Source organism: Choloepus didactylus, chromosome 9 (genome assembly GCF_015220235.1).
Source record: "Choloepus didactylus isolate mChoDid1 chromosome 9, mChoDid1.pri, whole genome shotgun sequence".
Lineage (NCBI taxonomy): Eukaryota > Metazoa > Chordata > Mammalia > Pilosa > Megalonychidae > Choloepus > Choloepus didactylus.
In genome coordinates, this window is record NC_051315.1 from 109110128 (window position 1) to 109128158 (window position 18031).

The following is an 18031-nucleotide window of genomic DNA, read 5'->3' on the forward strand; positions in this document are numbered from 1 at the left end:
TTATTTATCTTTGCATTCCAAGGGCTAGCACAATACTTGGCACATTACAGGTGCTCAAAAAATAGCTGCTGAATTTAATTATGTTTAATGAGGCTTCGGAAAGAACACTGGACTTGGAGCCAGGAGCCCAGAATCCAAAATCCAGCTCTACAAACCAAAGAACAAGTCACCTGCTGTTTCTGAGTCTGCCTCTGCATCCATATGGGAAGTAGGAGGTGATAACTTCTATATCATAGTTTTGTCCTGAATACCCTATTATATGCCTGGAACATAATAAATGTACTCCCATCCAGTACACTTACGTGGCCTGTAACTCACTGTTCAGAGTCTTTCTTCCCTGCCAGACACATCACTTATGCTCTTTGGGTCTTGATTGCCTTATATCTTAAATGAGGAGGTATCTCTTTCTCAAAACATATTATTCTATAAGTAACAAAACCTGATAACCTATCCTAGCATTAGGGTAGGCAGTGGCAACTGGGGAATGACACTTTAAAAAGGGAAAGAGGCACACGCTATACCTTGGTTCTGTGTCTACCATTTCTCCACAGGTTCGGGCAAAGAGAAAGGTCAGGAGACCTGGAAAAGCAGAAGGTCTAGGAAAACTATGGAGCCAGTGTCATATGTTTGACATTTTCTTGTGGATCTCTGTGGCAAGAAAAATCTGCTATGGAAGAGACCTGGAAGAAAAGTGTGCCTGGGTCTCTAATGAGACATGATTTACCAACCACATTGGAGAGACCTCCGCATGTTTAGAGTCCTTGGGTCTTGGTAAGTTCCTTTGTCAGCCTGTTGCTGGTGAGGGTGATTCTTACCATGGTGATCACCCAAGATGGCGGAACTCCTGTGCTCCCCTCCCACAAGTGGGCCAGGTAAGGCAGCCTCCTGGTGGAAGCCAGACTGGACTGGGCTGGGCCCTGCACGAGGGACTCCCCAAGCTGAGAGAGACTCACAACTGCTGTAGCTATTACCCTGGGGTGAAGTGAGGGTGTGCAGAGAAAGGAAGATGAATGAATGCTGGTGGATTGAATCAAACTGGGTCTTCCATTCTCCTAGGGGCGATACTCTTCTCCTCCCTCTGCGCTTTTGGAAAGGCTTCTCTGTCCTGCCTTGAATGCCTTAGCTTGGTCAATGTCAGGTCAACTTCAGGTCTACCATAGATGTCTCCTCTTGTGAGATGCCCTCTCTGAGCCTCTCGCCTGGGCTCCCATTGCACTCGGCACAGTTCTTAGAGCTTACCACGCTGGGTTGTAATTGCCCCACCTGCAGTCACAAGACTGTAAGGCAACAGCTGTGTCCTAGTTCTAGTTCCCTGTCATATCCAGAATCCTCAGCACAGTTCTGGCACAAAGCAGCTGTTCAATAAACATTTGTTGAATGAATGCATTGGAAATTTTACTCCACTCTTGTGGGAGAAAGATAAACCAAGTTGATATCACAGTTTAAGTAAAAACCACCCAACAGCTTCTATGAGATATCCTGTGGTCTGTGAAGCTAGAAATTCATTTCCTATGCTTTTTAATAACCACACAGCCAAACTTTAAACAACAATCCTCCAACATCAGTGAAATTTGGGGGTTACGTCCAAATGCACTGCAAAGTGGACTCACAATTTTTGAAGATTTTCAACAATAAAAGTTATAAGGTTAGTCCCAAATCCACTGGAGAATTAACCATAAACTTACCTCCCTCCTGCTCTTTCTCCCTCCCCTAATCTCTTCCATTCTCCAAACATTCTGGTTAATTGAGACTTTACTGCAATACATTAATGTGTAAGAAAGTGAATGAATATATCTGTGGCTGGAAAAGGGTATAGGAAGGAAGAATTTCTTCCTCCTCTATGGTCCACATGCATTCACTGGTATTTCCAAGCCTGAAAAATAATGAGAAAGGTATGTCAGATCAGCCACAGGCTGGGAAATAGATCCCCTCTCAGCAAAATATTTGCCCATGGCCTTGAGATCCCCTCTCAGCAATTTGCCCATCGCCTTGAGCAAATCGCCTCACCCCTCCGGTTCCTGCTTTCTCACGTCCATCTGGGAAACAAGGTCTGCTCTTCCCTCTCTACCCCCTAGGAATGAGTTAGTGGTTCTGCATGTGTTAGAGGAACAGGAAAGACTCATAATGGTCCTTCCAGACGCCCTTGACACTTCCAGGTAAAAACTCAATTCAATCAACCGAGAGAGGTTTTGTGGAGTGACTGTTCCCGGGTGTGTAACTCCCAAGCCCAGCCAAATCTGGGCTCGATTACAGAAGGGCCACAGGTCCAAGCCCAGAGAGGTTGGCATTGAGAGGACTAAGTGCTAGAAAGAAGTAAACACACCCCTCCCCTCCCTTAAAGCTAAAATCCAGTCCAACTCTCCAAGACAAGCCATACTGGGTCTTAAAACACAGCAGGGCAATTTGAAAAGCAATGAGAAGGAGCAAGGGAGGCTGAGTGGGAAGGAGAGTCACAGTAGCTCTCTTATTGCTGTACTTTCATGCACACCTCCACCAGGAGAGTGCCCTTAACTGTCTTTCCACCTACTCATCCCCACTTGCCCACTCAAAGAAGGAGCCTCTCTGGGGCTCCTTCTCTGGCTCTCCCAGGCATCACTCGTCACCCCTTCTGGGTGGTCCTTCGCACAGTGTTTGCAACCCTGGTCCAAGGTACGCATCACGTTGTCTTATGGTTGCTTCTCACCACACTTGTCTCTTGCACTAGACTCTGAGCTCCCCACCTTTTCTCCACATTCCCTGAGCTTGGCATCCAGTTGTGTTCAATTAGTGTCTACTGAGTGAATGGTGGCACTGATTCTCATGCTGCCACCAGACCAGCTGGACCAGGAAGGAAATAGGTGACAGGATATTTTCATCTTTAAATCATGATCTTTGGGGATGGAAGTTCCCATAAGAGGTCATGAAATGTATCCCCTCATTGAGCAAGACTGATGAAACACCCACGGGGACTCACTGAGGTTCTATCTGTCCTTGACTCTGATCCTCAGCATAATTTTGCCCCAAACGATCTTGTCCACCCTTAGTTAGCTCCACTTCCCTTTTTGTGAAACCTGCCTTTTTAGAACACTTTTATTAGTCAAACAATAGCCCATAATTTTTTATTATGGAAAATTCCAGACACATATTAAAGTAGAGAGCACAGCAGAATAAACCCCCATGTATACCCATCACCCAGCTTCAGCAATTATCAACCCAGCCTCACTTCATCCATAATTACTGGATTGTTTTGAAGCAAATACCAGCCATCATGTCAAATAAACACATTTTGACTTGAATTGCATTGATAGGAAGGATGAAAATAAATTTAAATCTATGAGGAGTCTCTCTTAATGGGTCACTGCCCAGTTAAGAGTTTGGCTTTCGGGAGGAGGGTTGAGTAAGGAGAGAGGGAAGAGCTTTGAAATAACTTCATATAGGCCTCCAAAACCTCAAACTGATGGTTTTTGCAGGCAAATAGTCAATGGATGTCAGAAGCAAGATACAAGGCAATGAGTATTACATAGAATCGCACGACATCGATTTTGCAAAAACCAGACCCTCTGGGCTCTGTCAGGAACAAGGATGAGCAAGAGGCAAGAGCAGCTCAACCAGCAGAGACCCAGGACTAACCCCCAAAGTGTCTTTATTTTCTGTGTTGAACAGCTGTATTCCACTCAAAGACACACTTCCTCCCCTCAGCCCCACAAGCTCCTCACTCACCCACACCCTGCAAGCATGCACACCACAGCGGCAGACACCTCCGTGCTCCCACACCCACTCTGTTCACCTGCAGCCACCTGGCTTTCACAGTTGTTTTCTAAACACGTTGAAGAACTCAGAGCCCCAGGACTAGAAAGCTTTCCTTTCTAAAGTACCACGTTGCTCCACAGAAGCTTAAATCTGTGACTCCTGGAGGGTTCACTATAGGATGAATCAAAATATACAACCCACACTCACTCAATGTGTCAAAGCGCTCCTTTTGGGGTGTCTGGTTAAGAAGCATTAAAGAACACTGCATAATGGCCAATGCTGTTTGTGCTGATGGTTATTAGCTCTGTTTATAAGCTTAAGATCTCTTATTGAGTAAACTTTCCTGCCCACGCAACACTTTGCACTGCTCAGGTGTCACCCTGTCAATCGCAAAGCACTAAGTGCACAGTACTTACACCTAAGGAAAGGGCGAGGTATGTTTATCATCCATTTTGGACAAAGAGGGAAAGGAAAGATGGTGAAAGAACTAAAACGTTTATTGAAAGACCCCTTCGTGTACTTCATGCACTGTACAATGTGTTGGCTACTTAAGTTTTCATAACAAATATATTTTTATTAGTTCCACATTACACATAGAAGATACTGAAGTTCAGAGGAGTTAATGAATTTTCCAAAAGCCACACAGCTAGGAAGTGCTAGAGCCTGAATTTCTAACCCAGGTTTTTCTAACCACCGAACCCACACTATTGTCTCTAGGCTAGTATTTCCCAGAATTTCCAAGTATGAAAAACCTCTCTTTTAAATTATTTTTTAACTTTTCATTTTGCAATAATTTTCCTACTCACAAAAAAGTTGTAAGAACACCACAATACCTTCACCCAATGTCTCTAAAGTTTAGCATCTTCTATGATGAGTACAATGATCAAAGCCAGGAACTTAACAGTGATTCAATACTGGGGTCTGATTCTCACACCTTGCTCAAATTTCACCATTTGTCCCACCAATGTCCTTTTTCTGGTCCAGGATCCAATCCAAGATCCCACATTGCGTCTGGTTTTTATTCTCCTTAGGCCCATCCAATATGGGACAGCTCCCTCCTTGTTCTACATCGTTCATAACTTTGACACTTTTGGAAAGTATTGGTCAGTTATTTTGTGGACTGTCCCTCAATTTGGACCCCTTTTAATTTCAAACCATTTCACAAACCCTCAAAAGATGGTAATTGTTCTTTGAGTATCTGTTGGTTGAGAAACACTTATTGACAAGTGGCCACTCTAAATTGAAGAATGCTTTTGATTTTATTCAACACAATAGCTTCCATATATATTTGAAAACTACTGTGTAAATCTGTGAGATAATTTTTTATTTCATCTACAGGCAATGGTTGAATATATTTAGGTTCACGTCCCCCTTATGATATAGTGGCAGCTCCATCTGGGGTCAGCAGGCCACAGTCATACATGGACTAAGGCAGAAATTCTCAGTTTGAAGGAGACAATAAAAAGCTGGGTAAAGTTCGATAACAACATCAAGAGCTCGTGTTTATGATATGAGTGCAATTTTATTCTATGTTTGCCTTCCATATTATGCTAAGTGTCTTGCATACATTATCTCACATAAGCATCTTAACAGCCTCTGAGACAGGTACTATTATTAGCATTCCCATTCAACAGAGGAGGAAACAGACTCTGTGTCTGTAAGTGACTTGTCCAAGGTCACACTTCTACTGCACAGCAACTCTGGGATTTGAATGCAGTTCTGCCTGACTTCAAAAGCCCCATACTCTTATCCACCATGCTAATTTTCTCCAAAACCATCTCTGAACTGGAGCAGTCTTCACTTCCAATTTTCCAAATTCTTTCCTGACCCCAGCCTTTAATGCCCAGTTCTATGCCCATTCTTCTAGAGAGACTTCCTCTATTGATGGAAGGAGAAATTGGATCTATACCAGACCCAGGTACTGCTCCTCCCACTTAGCTGGTGAAAAAGAGGATAACAGAGCAAGAGGGAGCTTGGAGATTCCTGAGCACAGCATTCTGCATTTATAAACCAGGAAATAGTAGCAATAACTACAAATAATTACCGAGTACTTACTGTGGGTCAGACAACATTCTAAATGCTTGACACGTGTTAGCTCATTTAACAACCACAATGGCCCTAAGAGAGTGGGACCAAAATTGTTGAAGGAGAGACATCTAGAATTCACCCATATCTGGATTTCCTCCTTCCAGACACCCAGGAGGATTATACTCCCCACTCCTTTTGCTGTTAAGCAGAGCCGTATTACTAGATCCAGCCAATCAGTTGTAGGCAAAAGTGATTTGACTCTGGGGCCGAAGCACTTCATTGCTGGTACTTAGCGGGCAGGGAGGGAGCAAGCTATGCTCCTTCTGTTGCTCTCCTCTGGGACTCCAGGGCTTCCCTAGGGAGGGCCTTGATAGGACTCTGGTCAACAGCACCCTCTGACTACAAGTCAGGAGTGAGAATGGATGGTTGTATTAATCGGGGAAATTAACATTAGCCAGGCAATTGACAAGCTCCCCAATCTCAGTATCTTCACCCAAACATAGCCTCTCTGTCATGGCACAGTCCTGTGTGGGTGAGGCTTTCCTTTAGCATCTTGCAACTATCCCCTCTGGAATTTGTGGTTCTCAGGTCACTAAGACAGGGAAAGAGACAGATGCAAGGGAAATTCCCTCCTGCCTCTGCCCTGAGTGATCACTTCCTTCCTGGTGCATTGGCCAGAGCTAGTCACGTGGTTCCCACTAACCGCAAGGGAGTCTGGGAAATGTAGGGGAGGACCAGGACTCCTAGGGAGCACTCTTTTTCTTTGCCCAGTAGAGAGCCTCTGTTACTCCTCCACCCTCCTCCCAGTCCCCATTCCCCTGTTTCTTGTGTGTCTGAGACTCTTGTCTAGTAGAGGCATTTCTTCTCCCCATTGGCTGCCTCTTCAAGCTGTTACCTAAACCACAATATTCCTAAAGTAATCATCAACATCAGAATGGCCAAAGCCAGTGGTTTAAAATGCAGATGCCAGGGCCCCTCCCCGGGGCCATGGCCTGGAAATCTGTAATTTTTATCAACTCCTTGGGGCACTTCTTGGTGCCCACAAATATTTCAGGATGATGGAAAAGTGAGCAGCCCAGGTCAGGGTTGCCCAAACTTCTGTCCTTTATAATAGTACTATCTGTGCTATTTCTTCCTTCATACTCAGCATTTTTCTTTAAATGTCTCAATTCTTATGTTAATGAATGTATTTTGAAAGGAGACTTTCTATCACTATTATAAATGAAAAACTGGTACCATTTGCCATAAAAAGAATAGACCCACAAGTACAAACAAAGCAAGGTTAACAAACTCTAGCTAGATATTACTGCATGCCCAAAATCTCTGAGCCTGAGGCCTTCTCTCTCTTTGCTTGCAAAGGAGATTGGCAAGAGTTAGAAGGGTGTTGAAGACATATTATCACTGCAATGAGATTTTCTCCTGGACAGAATCATAAAGCACAAGCAAACTGAGAGGGGAGCAGCGTTCTCACTAGGGGAATCAACGGGATTTACCCTCATGTCTGCCTGGGGTATCCGTCCCTCCCCAAACATCGTGCTGTTGGCTGGTTTGGGTGGGCACTTCTACCACGTCCTCTACCTGCTCCTCAGCATGCATGGTCTGCCCTTGGCCTCCAAGGGCTCAGAGTCCAGGCAAGTGTCTTTCTGTGCAGCTCCAGCCAAGCAGAAGATGCTGCCTAATGCACATCTATCAGGGATGTGGTGATGATGGAGATGGATAAAGACGACTGTGTTGGGAGTGAGGGGCCTGGAGAGCAGAGGACAGGGGCTCAGTTGAGTCAGGAGGCCCAGAGCAGAAAGTCCGCTGAGCAGAGACCCGAGTGCCAGGCACAAAAGCAAGCAGCTGGGGGTTTGCTGTGGTCAAAGCACAGCCTCAAAGCAACTGATGTTTTTAAGGCTCTGGTAAAAGAGTAAGTAGCAATGGTGGCAGTGTGACCTGGGGGCTGCACTCCAGGTTTCTGAGACACAATGATGGGATGTGGTAAACACCGCTCCCATTTAAGGAACAGTTGCCCTGTGCCTGGAACGTTAATACATCTTGTCAACTCCTTACATCAAGTGTTCAAACTTGGATTTTTATCTGCATTTTATAAACAATGAAATCTAGGTCCTGAGAGGTTGAGTAAGTAGCCCAAGATGACACAGCTGGAAAGAGCCTAAACTGGGATTTAAATCCATGTCACTCTGACTTCAAAGCCCTTGCTCCTCCCATCCGTTCTGCAACAGAAAAGGTCTGTTCCTGGCCAAGTGGTCCCAAGCCAGGAGAATAGTCACCGTGATTACTAGGATGAGAATCATCATTATTTGTCCTTATAGAGTCAGAAAACGAGGTTGGATGGGACCTCAAGGGATCATCCATACCCCATTGGTTGGCATTTTAATGTACACAGACGCACAAACATATATTCTCTCTTTCTCTCGCTCACACTCAAATGCACACATACAAATATACTTCCACCACTTCCACTATGTTTATACTAAGAACCAAAGATAGCACTGTTAATCTGGAATGGACGTGTACCAGGAGGAAGGGGGAAAGTTCAACAAGTATATATTGTGCACTACTACGTGCTGAGCCCCATGCTAGTCACTAGGGTGGCTTCCGAGGGTTCTTCTAGAGAAACTGATGCTGATTCTCTTCAACCAGATCCCAAATAATTTTTCCATACAGAAGGAAAGTAATTTGACCTGTCCTCCTCAATCCTCTGGGCATGGACCCTGGAGAAATCCTCTTGAAAGCAATGAGCCACCTCCAAGCCTGGGGTCTGGGTGTCCCCTTGTGGGGGCGTGAGGTCCATATTCCTTTGATCACCAAGTTTGACGGAACCTATATTTGCAGCCCCCCCCCCCTTTATTTGCTGAGAGTTTGCTCATGGTTTGGGTGCTCGAATGGTAACTAATGCAATTTTGCCTAATTAGTCATGAGGCAGTCAGCCCCTTGTGCACCCTTCTTTTACTTTTTGTGTACACAGAGGGAGGTATCAAATGCACACTACACATAACAAGCACACGTAAACTCTATCTTACATGTGACACATCTCAGGAAGGGGATGGTGTGCAGTGCAAGCCATACACAATTCACTTGCCAACTCCTTTACATCCAGGCTCACTTCCAAGTTGGCTTTCTTCCCATCAAACGAGAAGCAGCCCACTCATTCCCACATTCCCTGTGTATCCCCTCCCCCTCCTAGTTACTCTCTACCCCGAACTCATAGGCCACAGCTGGGCTTCTCCAACACCCTGGCGGGAAAAGAGAGCAGGAGGAAAAAGAGAGACAGAGAGACAGTGAGAGGGAGAGAGACATGGCAGGCAATTCTCAATCGCTCTCCTTTCTTCTCCCAGGCTGTTTTGAAATTCATATTTTCCAACCTCCAGCCCTAACAGCCTTATTAGATAACATTCTATATCAAGAGGCTCCACTAGAGGCCACACTCTATAAATTAGCCATCACATGCCCAGCCGCTGCAGGCCAGCAAGTGAAGAAAGATTGTTCTAAAGTGAACAACTGAGTAGGGGGTCAGCAGGCAATTAAATAGAAAGTGGTGACTGAAGATTGAAGACACACTCCACAACTGTCAAAACACCAGGGTGTCTCCCCTCCTGCCCATCTCCAGTTCTGACTGTGAAAGTGAGACTGACATGCTTGATGTTTTACTCATGTGTGTGCATGCGTGTGCATGTAACTAATAGATGGCTAAATCCATGAGAAAGCCAGGTACCCAATGGTGGGGTTTGAACATCCTTACATCATCTCCCAACAAAGAATGTGAGCAAGGATGAAAGCTCTGAGTGAACCAATGTTCCTTGGAGCTTCCAGCTTAAATTGGAACAGGTCTGGCAGCAGTTTCAGTTGGAACTGAAAGGCTACAGTGGAGAAAACCGGAAGGGAAAATGAAAATAGCCCATTCATGACTCTGGGGGGATAACTGAGATGGTTCCGAATCCTTAGACCCTTGAGTCTGTCTACTGCCTACTGACCATGAAGGGTTGACTCTGCTGTCATGGTGTGTATGTGATGTAAACTCATAGTTGCTAAAACTTGGGATTTCTATGAACAAAAAACAGAGACAGTTCTTTGCAATCTTTGCTGAAGACGTATTTGTGCATGCCATGTTTTGTGTACACTGGGAGTAGAAATACCAGGACCAGAAGATCCCTTGAATTGAACAGGGATGAAGGGTCATCTCTTTCTGCTTATGTTAAAAATCTCTCTGGACCCCAGAACAACATCATTGCAATGAACCCTGACTCTCAAGCCTGGAAGGAATCTTGAGGGTCATCTAATTCCTATCACCCATGTGACTCCCCATCTAAAGCAGCTCACACTATCTTGGGATAACTTTAACAGAAAGTTCTTTCTCATATCAGTACCATGTTTGCTTCCCTGGAGATTCCGTCACTGGCCTAAGTACTACCCTTTGTGGCCCCACAGAGCAGGTCCACTCCTTCTTCCACAGAGCTACTTCCAGCATTTGACACCAACAAGTATTTCCCTTCTGAGTAGTCTCTAACCCCCTGCCCAGTTCCCCACCTGTGGAGCTGCCAACTGGATGAGCTCGAGAGACTCATTCATTCAACAAATATTTATAGAGCATGAAGTATCTACTGGGCAGTGGGCTGGGAGCTGTTAATCCAATGATGAGCAAAAATCCACATGGTGACAGTCCCTTTGGGGTGCCTCTGTTAGGCCCAGGCAAGGGGTCCCTTTGCTTTAGAGGGCCCTACCCTGGCCTTTCTTCAGCTGACCCTTCCCCATGGGCAAGGAGTCTGCAGGATCAGAGTCATACCCCTCTTCTAGAACGTGCTTTCATTACCTAGGGCCCAGGATTTCCTGCTCAAATGGCCTTGAGCTTGCTCCCAGGACCTACAGCTTCCTCTTCTTCAGGTCCTTAAACTGTTCCCTCCTAGGCCCAAGAAGGAGAGGCCAGGGCAAGGTGTTTGGGGGATGGTATGAACAGAGCATGGACAAGCTGGACAAAGCATGCATACATGTGTGTCCAAGTTCCCTGGTGGTGCAGAACAGAGCCAGAGGTGGAAAGAAAATAAGGATCAAGGGCCTTCAATCCCCATTTGGCTACAGTTTGGCACAGAATTCAGAGGAATTCAAATATTCTAAATTCAAACTTGTCTTCTAAGTCATTATGAGGGTATATTTGTCAGGACAGGAGGATAGGAAAGTATTTTGTTAAACAGTTTGTTAGCTTGATTTATTACTTTTAAGTATTTTAGCCTATGGTATTTGAGCCTCCATTTATTCTCTTGCCCTAGGGCCTGGAAATGTTAGGGATAGGCCTACTCTACTCTTTGTGGAGACAGACATTAATTAAATAATCACACACAAAAAATGTAAAATTGAGCCATAGAACTAAGAAGAATAAGTACATTGTCTGGGTCCCTCCTAAAATGTGCTATTTGATCTCTCTTCCCAGGGTTCTCACTGCATCTTGGGATCTCCAGCCCTTCTCTTTCTCCCCAAGAAGCCAAAACCCTAACCAAATCAAGCTTTTAACACTACTTTTGCCCCTTCTGAACACAAATCTCCAGGAAAGTCAATTCCAGAAAGAATAAGAGAGCAGACCAAGCCTGTGTTCTGCTTTCCAAAGGTCCAAAACAGGTGGGTCTTCCTCATTGCCATGATGGATTTCATATTTGCCCCAACCTCCAGCACTCCACAGCAGACCCAGCCTGGGAGACATCTCCTCTTTGTTGAGATGTTCATGTGTCTCACTGCTCTTCTGCTTCCAGCTGTCTAACCTCAGCTTTGCAGGCTACGTATATTTCTTTTTGCTTGGCCTTAGACAGCCACAGAGGTGCCTTCCCTGACTAATTGGAAAAAAAAGAGAGCAAATTTTCTGTACTTGTCTCTCTGAATAGGCACCCCACACACTGGCTGCTTTTAAATATACATCTCTTGTACCCACTATGACTGTAATTCACATCAGGCTCGCTGTGTATTCTTGCTCTCTATCAGCCACTGTGATGTCTGGGTTAGATTGTGAAACCCCCAGAGGGCAGGGCCACATCTACTGTGTATCTCCAGACCCTGCTCAGCAGAACAGCAGGCATACATAGGCACTTAATAAAGATTTTTGATGGCGGAAACAGAGAACCAGTACTCTGTGCCTTGAGCATTGTGAGTTCCCAAGAAGCAATCCACTATCACAGCCAGGCCACAACCACAGCAGTCCTCCTGCCAGCCTGAGAGCTGGGACTGAATTTTCCTTTTAAACCAGGCGGAGAGATGCTTGCTTCTGAGATAATAGTGATGATGGTGGATGATGATGGTGATGATCATTAAGATGATCATGATGATGATGGCACCACCACAGCAACAAAACACACATACCAGCACTGCTCTAAAGTATTGATTGATTTGATGCTCAGAAAAACCTTATGAAGTGAGGACTATCATTGTTAGCCCAGTTTCACCAATGAGGAATTTGAGGCCCAGAAACTCTGTGTCACTTGCTCAGACCTCAAACTGGGGCAATCTGGCCTCAGAGACCTTTGCTCACCCACCATGGTACTGTGTCCCCAGAAGTGACCTAGTGCTGCTTAAACCAAGAATGGAGAGTCAGGGGTTGCTTACTGGGCCTTGACTTCTACCCAACCTGAATGAATGACTGTGAGGAGAGTGGCTACTCAGTCAGCTTCCCAGCATGGAGCCAAGTCAGTTCTCAAAGCATTTGCTCCCACTCACTCATTCTCCCTTCTTTTTCTCTCTCAAAAATGCCAGCTTGTTCCTTCTCAGGCCTTTGAACTTCCTGTTTCGCCCCCTGGGTTGATCTTCCCATAGACCCATGCATAGCTGAGTCTTTCTCATCATTTAGGTGTCAGCTCAAATGGCAAGATCTTCAGAAGGCTGTTCCTGATACCTTATCTAATGCGGCCGTACCTTTCCCACCCCCTCCCTTTCATTCTTCTCTAACTCATATTTCTGTTTCAGTTTCATCACAGCACTCAGTGCCATCACAGATCATCTTACTTATCTACCAGTTTACTTGTCTATTTCTGTATGGCCACTAGACTATCAGCTTCAGGAGAGTAGAAATCTCATCTGTTTTGTTCGCTCCTGAATCCTCAGTGCCTGAAACAGCATCTGGCACACTGTAGGTGCCCAAAAAACATTTGTTAAATAAATGCATGCCTGAATGAATGGATGCAGAGTCCCTTGTAGATATTTGCAAAGGTGGGACTAGCTGGATCCTCCAGTTGCCCCTCATTGCATACTTTATAAGCCCTTGGCAAACAGAGACCCAACCTTCACTTTTGATAGCACTTTCTCCCCTGGAACAGTGGCAGATGACTTGGGTGGGGGGTGAAGCTGTCAAGTTCCTTTGTTTGGGCAGGGGGAAAGACCAAGTCATTCAGCTACTAAGATTGCGAACTGTCTGCATTCACTCCAGGGCCACATGTGGACAATTGCTGGACAGCTCTCTCCCTGAACAGAAACTAAAATACTTAAATCTCAGCTTTTTGCTTTCTCACTCCCTTCTCCCTCTTTCCCATCTCCACTTTGCCTCCCCTCTCCCTTATTGAAATGCTGCAGATAAAAACAAGAGGAAAACAAGGAAATGTGTTCTCCACATCTAACCTACTATGTACATTACCACTATAGGAGAGTCTCATTAAAACCTCCTGGCTCCTGCACAGATAAAGCAAACCCCTAAAGCATAATAATCATATGCAGGAAGTGCTTGATTTGATGCAGTCTTAATGCAGGTATGACCCCCTAGTCCTTCCACATAATAATAGAATCCATTCCTTTATGGGAGTTAGCTTTTTTTGTCCAATGCTTTATTTATGACATATCTTAAAATAGGGAAGAAGAGAGGAAAGCCCCTAGCCTCCAGACAGACCCTGTTATCACATGAGGGCATTTCACAATATTGCTAATCATTCTTTTCTTTTTCTTTTTCTTTTTCTTTTTTATAAAAATACAAGTTTTTCATTATCAAAATATATGCTCATTATGTATTAATCTCTTTTAAGGAATTTTTATACTCATTATTTCTTAGATCCTCTCAATGCACCAGTGGGGAAGGGAGGGTGACAGGAAAAGATGTCTCTAAATCAGAAATGTTGGAAAAGGAGTCCAGAGGTATAAAGCAGTTTAAAGAAGTTCACACAGCAGATGAAATATCATTCCAGGATAGGCTCCAAGTCCTGCCGTTTTCCAGAGACAACGATGCTATTGCCAGAAGCCACACTCCCAGCAGCCCCTGTGACATGCAGACCTGAGCCAGCCCATATGGGAGAAGAAATAAATAGCTTATGAAGTTAGCAAGACTAAATAGTTCTTTCTTTTGGAAATGATGAAGCTCCTGATTGGAGCAAGCTTCTGACCCAGAACACCCCAAAATTAAGCACCCAAAGGCTTACTATTGCTCTCCTCAAACTCATGCTGCCCTGTGGCTCTGCTGGAGACCCAGGACTAGAAGCAGAGAGAAGGACTGAGGGCAGGAAACTGGGCAGCCCTGTGGCCCTTCTCACCTAACAGGAGTCCTCGACTCTCAGCTGCGCTTTATTTGGGATTTCAGCCAATCCTGGTCACAGGAAGGGCCCTCAACCTGTCAGAGATACTTGTTCACACACATTTATATCACCTCCCCTCATAATACCCAGACTGTGACTCCAGTCATCATGGTTCCCTGACATGCTTTGTTCATCAGAGCAAAGACAGTGAATGAAAGTATCAGCTAAACCTGCAACTCACAGATCTAGCACTCAGCAAGAAGCAGTCACCAAGGAGCACCAGCATGGTCTCCTACTGTGCTGCCACTTGTTCAAGGAGCACCCCAGAAGTCTTCCCTTCACTTCAGGGAAACTACTGAAGATATGCCTGATGTGACCACATAACTTTGCCCAGGTTGCAATTGAATGTTCCTTCTCTAGCCTCACTCACCAGATTAGATTTTCAGGTAAGCCTTTTCTATCTGGAATTCTTTGGGAAATTTTGCAACAATTCGTGAATCTAGATGAATGTACACATGCTATCCAGAGTTTCAGACACTAGTGGAGTTGGGAGGGGTAGAGAGCGCATGCCTGTGAAAATCTGAATGGATGGGGTAGAAAGAAACCTCCAAACTTGGAAAAGCGCTAGTCCTTAAGTTCCTTGGACCTTCTATAATGTGTGGAGAGGGCTTAAGGGACACTCTAAGTTGATGTAGCTCGGGTCTGAGAAGGAGCATCAATATGAAAAGCCTTCCTACTTCTTTCTCCATGCCCTTAGACTCACTCTTACCCATACTTCCTATCTGCTCTCAACCTAGAAAAACCACAGTCTGCCGAGAAGTGTCTTAACAAGCCACGTAGTTCTCTGGGTCCTAGAATTTCTCTTTATTTTCTCCTCAGTGACCAGAACATACTGCTGAGGATGTCAATGTGATATGGGAGAGGGTAGTGCCAAAGTGAAAGAATAGGTTCATTGGGTTTCCGTCTATGGAGGTGGAGAAAGAGAACAAGATCTCAGCACACTTTCAGAAAGGGAAGAAGTTTGAGTTGGCAGAAGATGGGCTGGGAAGAATGTCACTCCCAACAAATTAGATAAAAGGGTACCTTGGCCATAGGCATGAACAAACCACCAAATGCCTTTATTTCATGGCTTCTGACTTAGGGATTTTCTCTTCTGAAGATGCTTATGGAAATTATAGAAGGAACAGAAAACACTAGCATTGGAAGGAAAACTTGAGTACAACTGAGCCACCAAAGAAACTTCTCCAGGAACTAGGCACCACTTGGGCAAACTTAACCACAAGAAACACCACTAAGGAGCCCCTACATCATACAGTCCTCACACTAAAGAGAGCATAACGGTTCCCAAGGGCAAGCAGGCAAGTGGCAATCTGCAAGACATGAAGATACCACAAGGAAGCAGAAATGAAAAAGGGACTCACTCACCTGTTCAGGCCCCTGGAAGCAAATGCGGCACAGTGGGGTCCTCATGCCACTGTCCAGGCTGCTGCCCAACGAGTAGCAATCCTCTGCCTTCCCTTTACAGAAGTCATCTGAGGAGGCACTGCTGAGCAGGGAAGCAGGTGGCTCTGTGGCTGGGCCACCCCAGTCATCTTCCACAGAAGAAGGTGGCAAAGGTGGTGGAGGTGGCAGAGGAGGGGTCTCCCTGCCAACCCCCTCTCGGGGGCCCCTCCAGCCTGCCCACCCTCCGGTACCCAGAGCCGGAAGCGTGTTGTTGTTGGCCGCCAAGCCGGGAGGCTGGGGGTTGCCGTGCATGGGCAGGGGGCCTGGAGGGGGGCGCCGCAGTAGGAAAACCTTCAGGTCATTGAAAAGCATGCGGCAGCGGCACTTGAGGAGACCCTGGTGACGCAACATCTGGGGAGCCGGGGTGCACAATCCACAGCAGGACCAGCCACAGTGAGAGAAGCAGCACCACCAGATCAGCCCACTCAAGGGCATCAGCATGTGCCCAGTGAAGGCAGAGAGCCCGGGAGGGGCAGCTGAAGTCTTTGCAGAAGGGCGTAGGATAGGTTTGGGGGGACTCCACAGTGTGTCTGTGCTACACAGATTCTGGATCCTCTTACACCACATCCAAGTAGCAAACAAATTGCCCCAGGACTGAGAACTTGAGTCATTGATTCAGAGCTCTACCTGGAAAGCCCAACAACCACAGCAACGTTTCTCTTGCCTACCTCCCCCCACCCCAACTCAGACTCTGCTGTGTGTCTCCTTTCTGCCTTTGACCTGGGGGCACAGGTAGGGGCAGGGGGATAGAGGAAGTGTCCAGGATTAGTCGTTAGGTCTGATTCTAAGAAAGTTCCCCAGGAGAGGTTGAAGGTTCTTCTCAAATTCCTAGGCAGTGGGAAATCACTTTTCTATAAAAGGATGAGGGTGGGGAAGATTTGAAATCAAACTTAGAATGGATTGAGCTGTGCTGAGGGCAAACTAACTCAATGAAGAATTGAGGGCTGCATGTGTGAGCAAGAAAAGATTGTTTCCTCCAGTAGTAGGAGATTGGTTGTGGGGTGTGGGAAAGGGAGTTTGGGAGAAGTTTGAATTCTCCTGGACAGAAAACCAGGGCAATTAACCCCCAGAAGCACCAGAGTTGCTTATAAGAGAGCAGTTGGATGGGTGGGGTTTGCAAGTGAAATTGGACAAGGGACTTGTGCTTTGCCTTTGCAGCTGAAGGGCTGCACAGAAAAGTGGGGAAGGCCAATTAGGAGACTAGAGGTGAAAAAATAGGGGATTGGAAAGGGAGAAAAGAAAGAAAAGAAAGAAAAGAAAGAAAGAAAGAAAGAAAGAAAGAAAGAAAGAAAGAAAGAAAAGATCGTCTAACCCTTACAGAGCCTCCTCCTTCCTGAGTATTAAGATATGGGCTAGAGGAAGGGCGTGTGTGTGAGAGGGTGGGGGGAGGGAGTGTGCAGAAGAGAAAGGGGATAGAGAAGAGGGGCGTATGGGAGGGGGCAGGAGGAAGGAGTAGTTACATGATAGCCCCCAGCCCACCCATGCTGCAGCCTGAAAATCCGCTGCCCCCTCCCCTTGGCTCCATCAAAGGTCCCTTCGGGCGAGAGGCAAGGGCAGGGAGAAGGGCAGGTCCGAGAGAGCGAGTGGTCTCCTCTTCTCCTCCTCTGGGTCGTGGTGGCCCTCTTCCTCCTTCGGGTCTGCCGGAGGCCGCCGAAGCTGCTGTTGCGGCGGCGGCGGCGGCGGCGACTGCTCGTCGGTTTCCGGCTGTCTCCCGGGCGGGGGCTGCTCGGGCTGGTTCTCTGGCTGCTGCCCGCCGTCCGGCGCGGTTGCTACTCCCGGCTTCATGATCCACCTCCCCCTCCTCCTTCCCGGGGGGCCGGCCCTGAGCCCCCGCGCCCGGGCAACGCTGCCATGCAACCAGAGGCGAGGCAGGCGTGGGGGTGGGGGCGGCTGGGGAGTGAGGAGGGGGGGGGGGTAATTTAAAAAATGAAATAATACTAGTAGAACAATTCGGTTCTCAATCCGAAAAGAGTGTTCCTGCAGGGGCGGAGGTGGAGGCAGAGGAGGGCGGCTGCCGGGTCTTTTCCGCAGTTCTGCCCCCGTTACCCCCACCAAGGGCAGCCTCGACCCACTCCCTGCCCCACCCCACCCCTCCCCTCCCTCCTCTCTGCTGCTTCTGGCTGGCTGGACTCGCTGTTGCTACCTCTCTCCTCCCCGGTGCAACGAGGTAAGGCTTGTTTGCAGTGCAAGCTGAAATGTGGGGAAGGGGAAGCAAAGCGATGTGGTCGAGATGGACGGCAGATGGGACTTGGCTCCGGCTTGGACCTCGCGACTCCCCCAAACCGTATATAAATATA

The 18031-nt window shown here is 46.6% G+C and overlaps 1 protein-coding gene across 1 annotated transcript in view; it reads right to left on the bottom strand.

The window, feature by feature from the left end:
- MARCHF4 (membrane associated ring-CH-type finger 4) overlaps positions 1-17051 on the bottom strand; it is a 106053-nt gene extending 89002 nt beyond the window's left edge. Inside the window, exon 1 of the mRNA XM_037849803.1 lies at positions 15657-17051. Coding sequence (XP_037705731.1) covers positions 15657-16301 — 645 coding nt within the window. The 5' untranslated portion in view covers positions 16302-17051. The remainder of the gene's footprint in view (positions 1-15656) is intronic.
- Between the last annotated feature and the right edge of the window lie 980 nt (positions 17052-18031).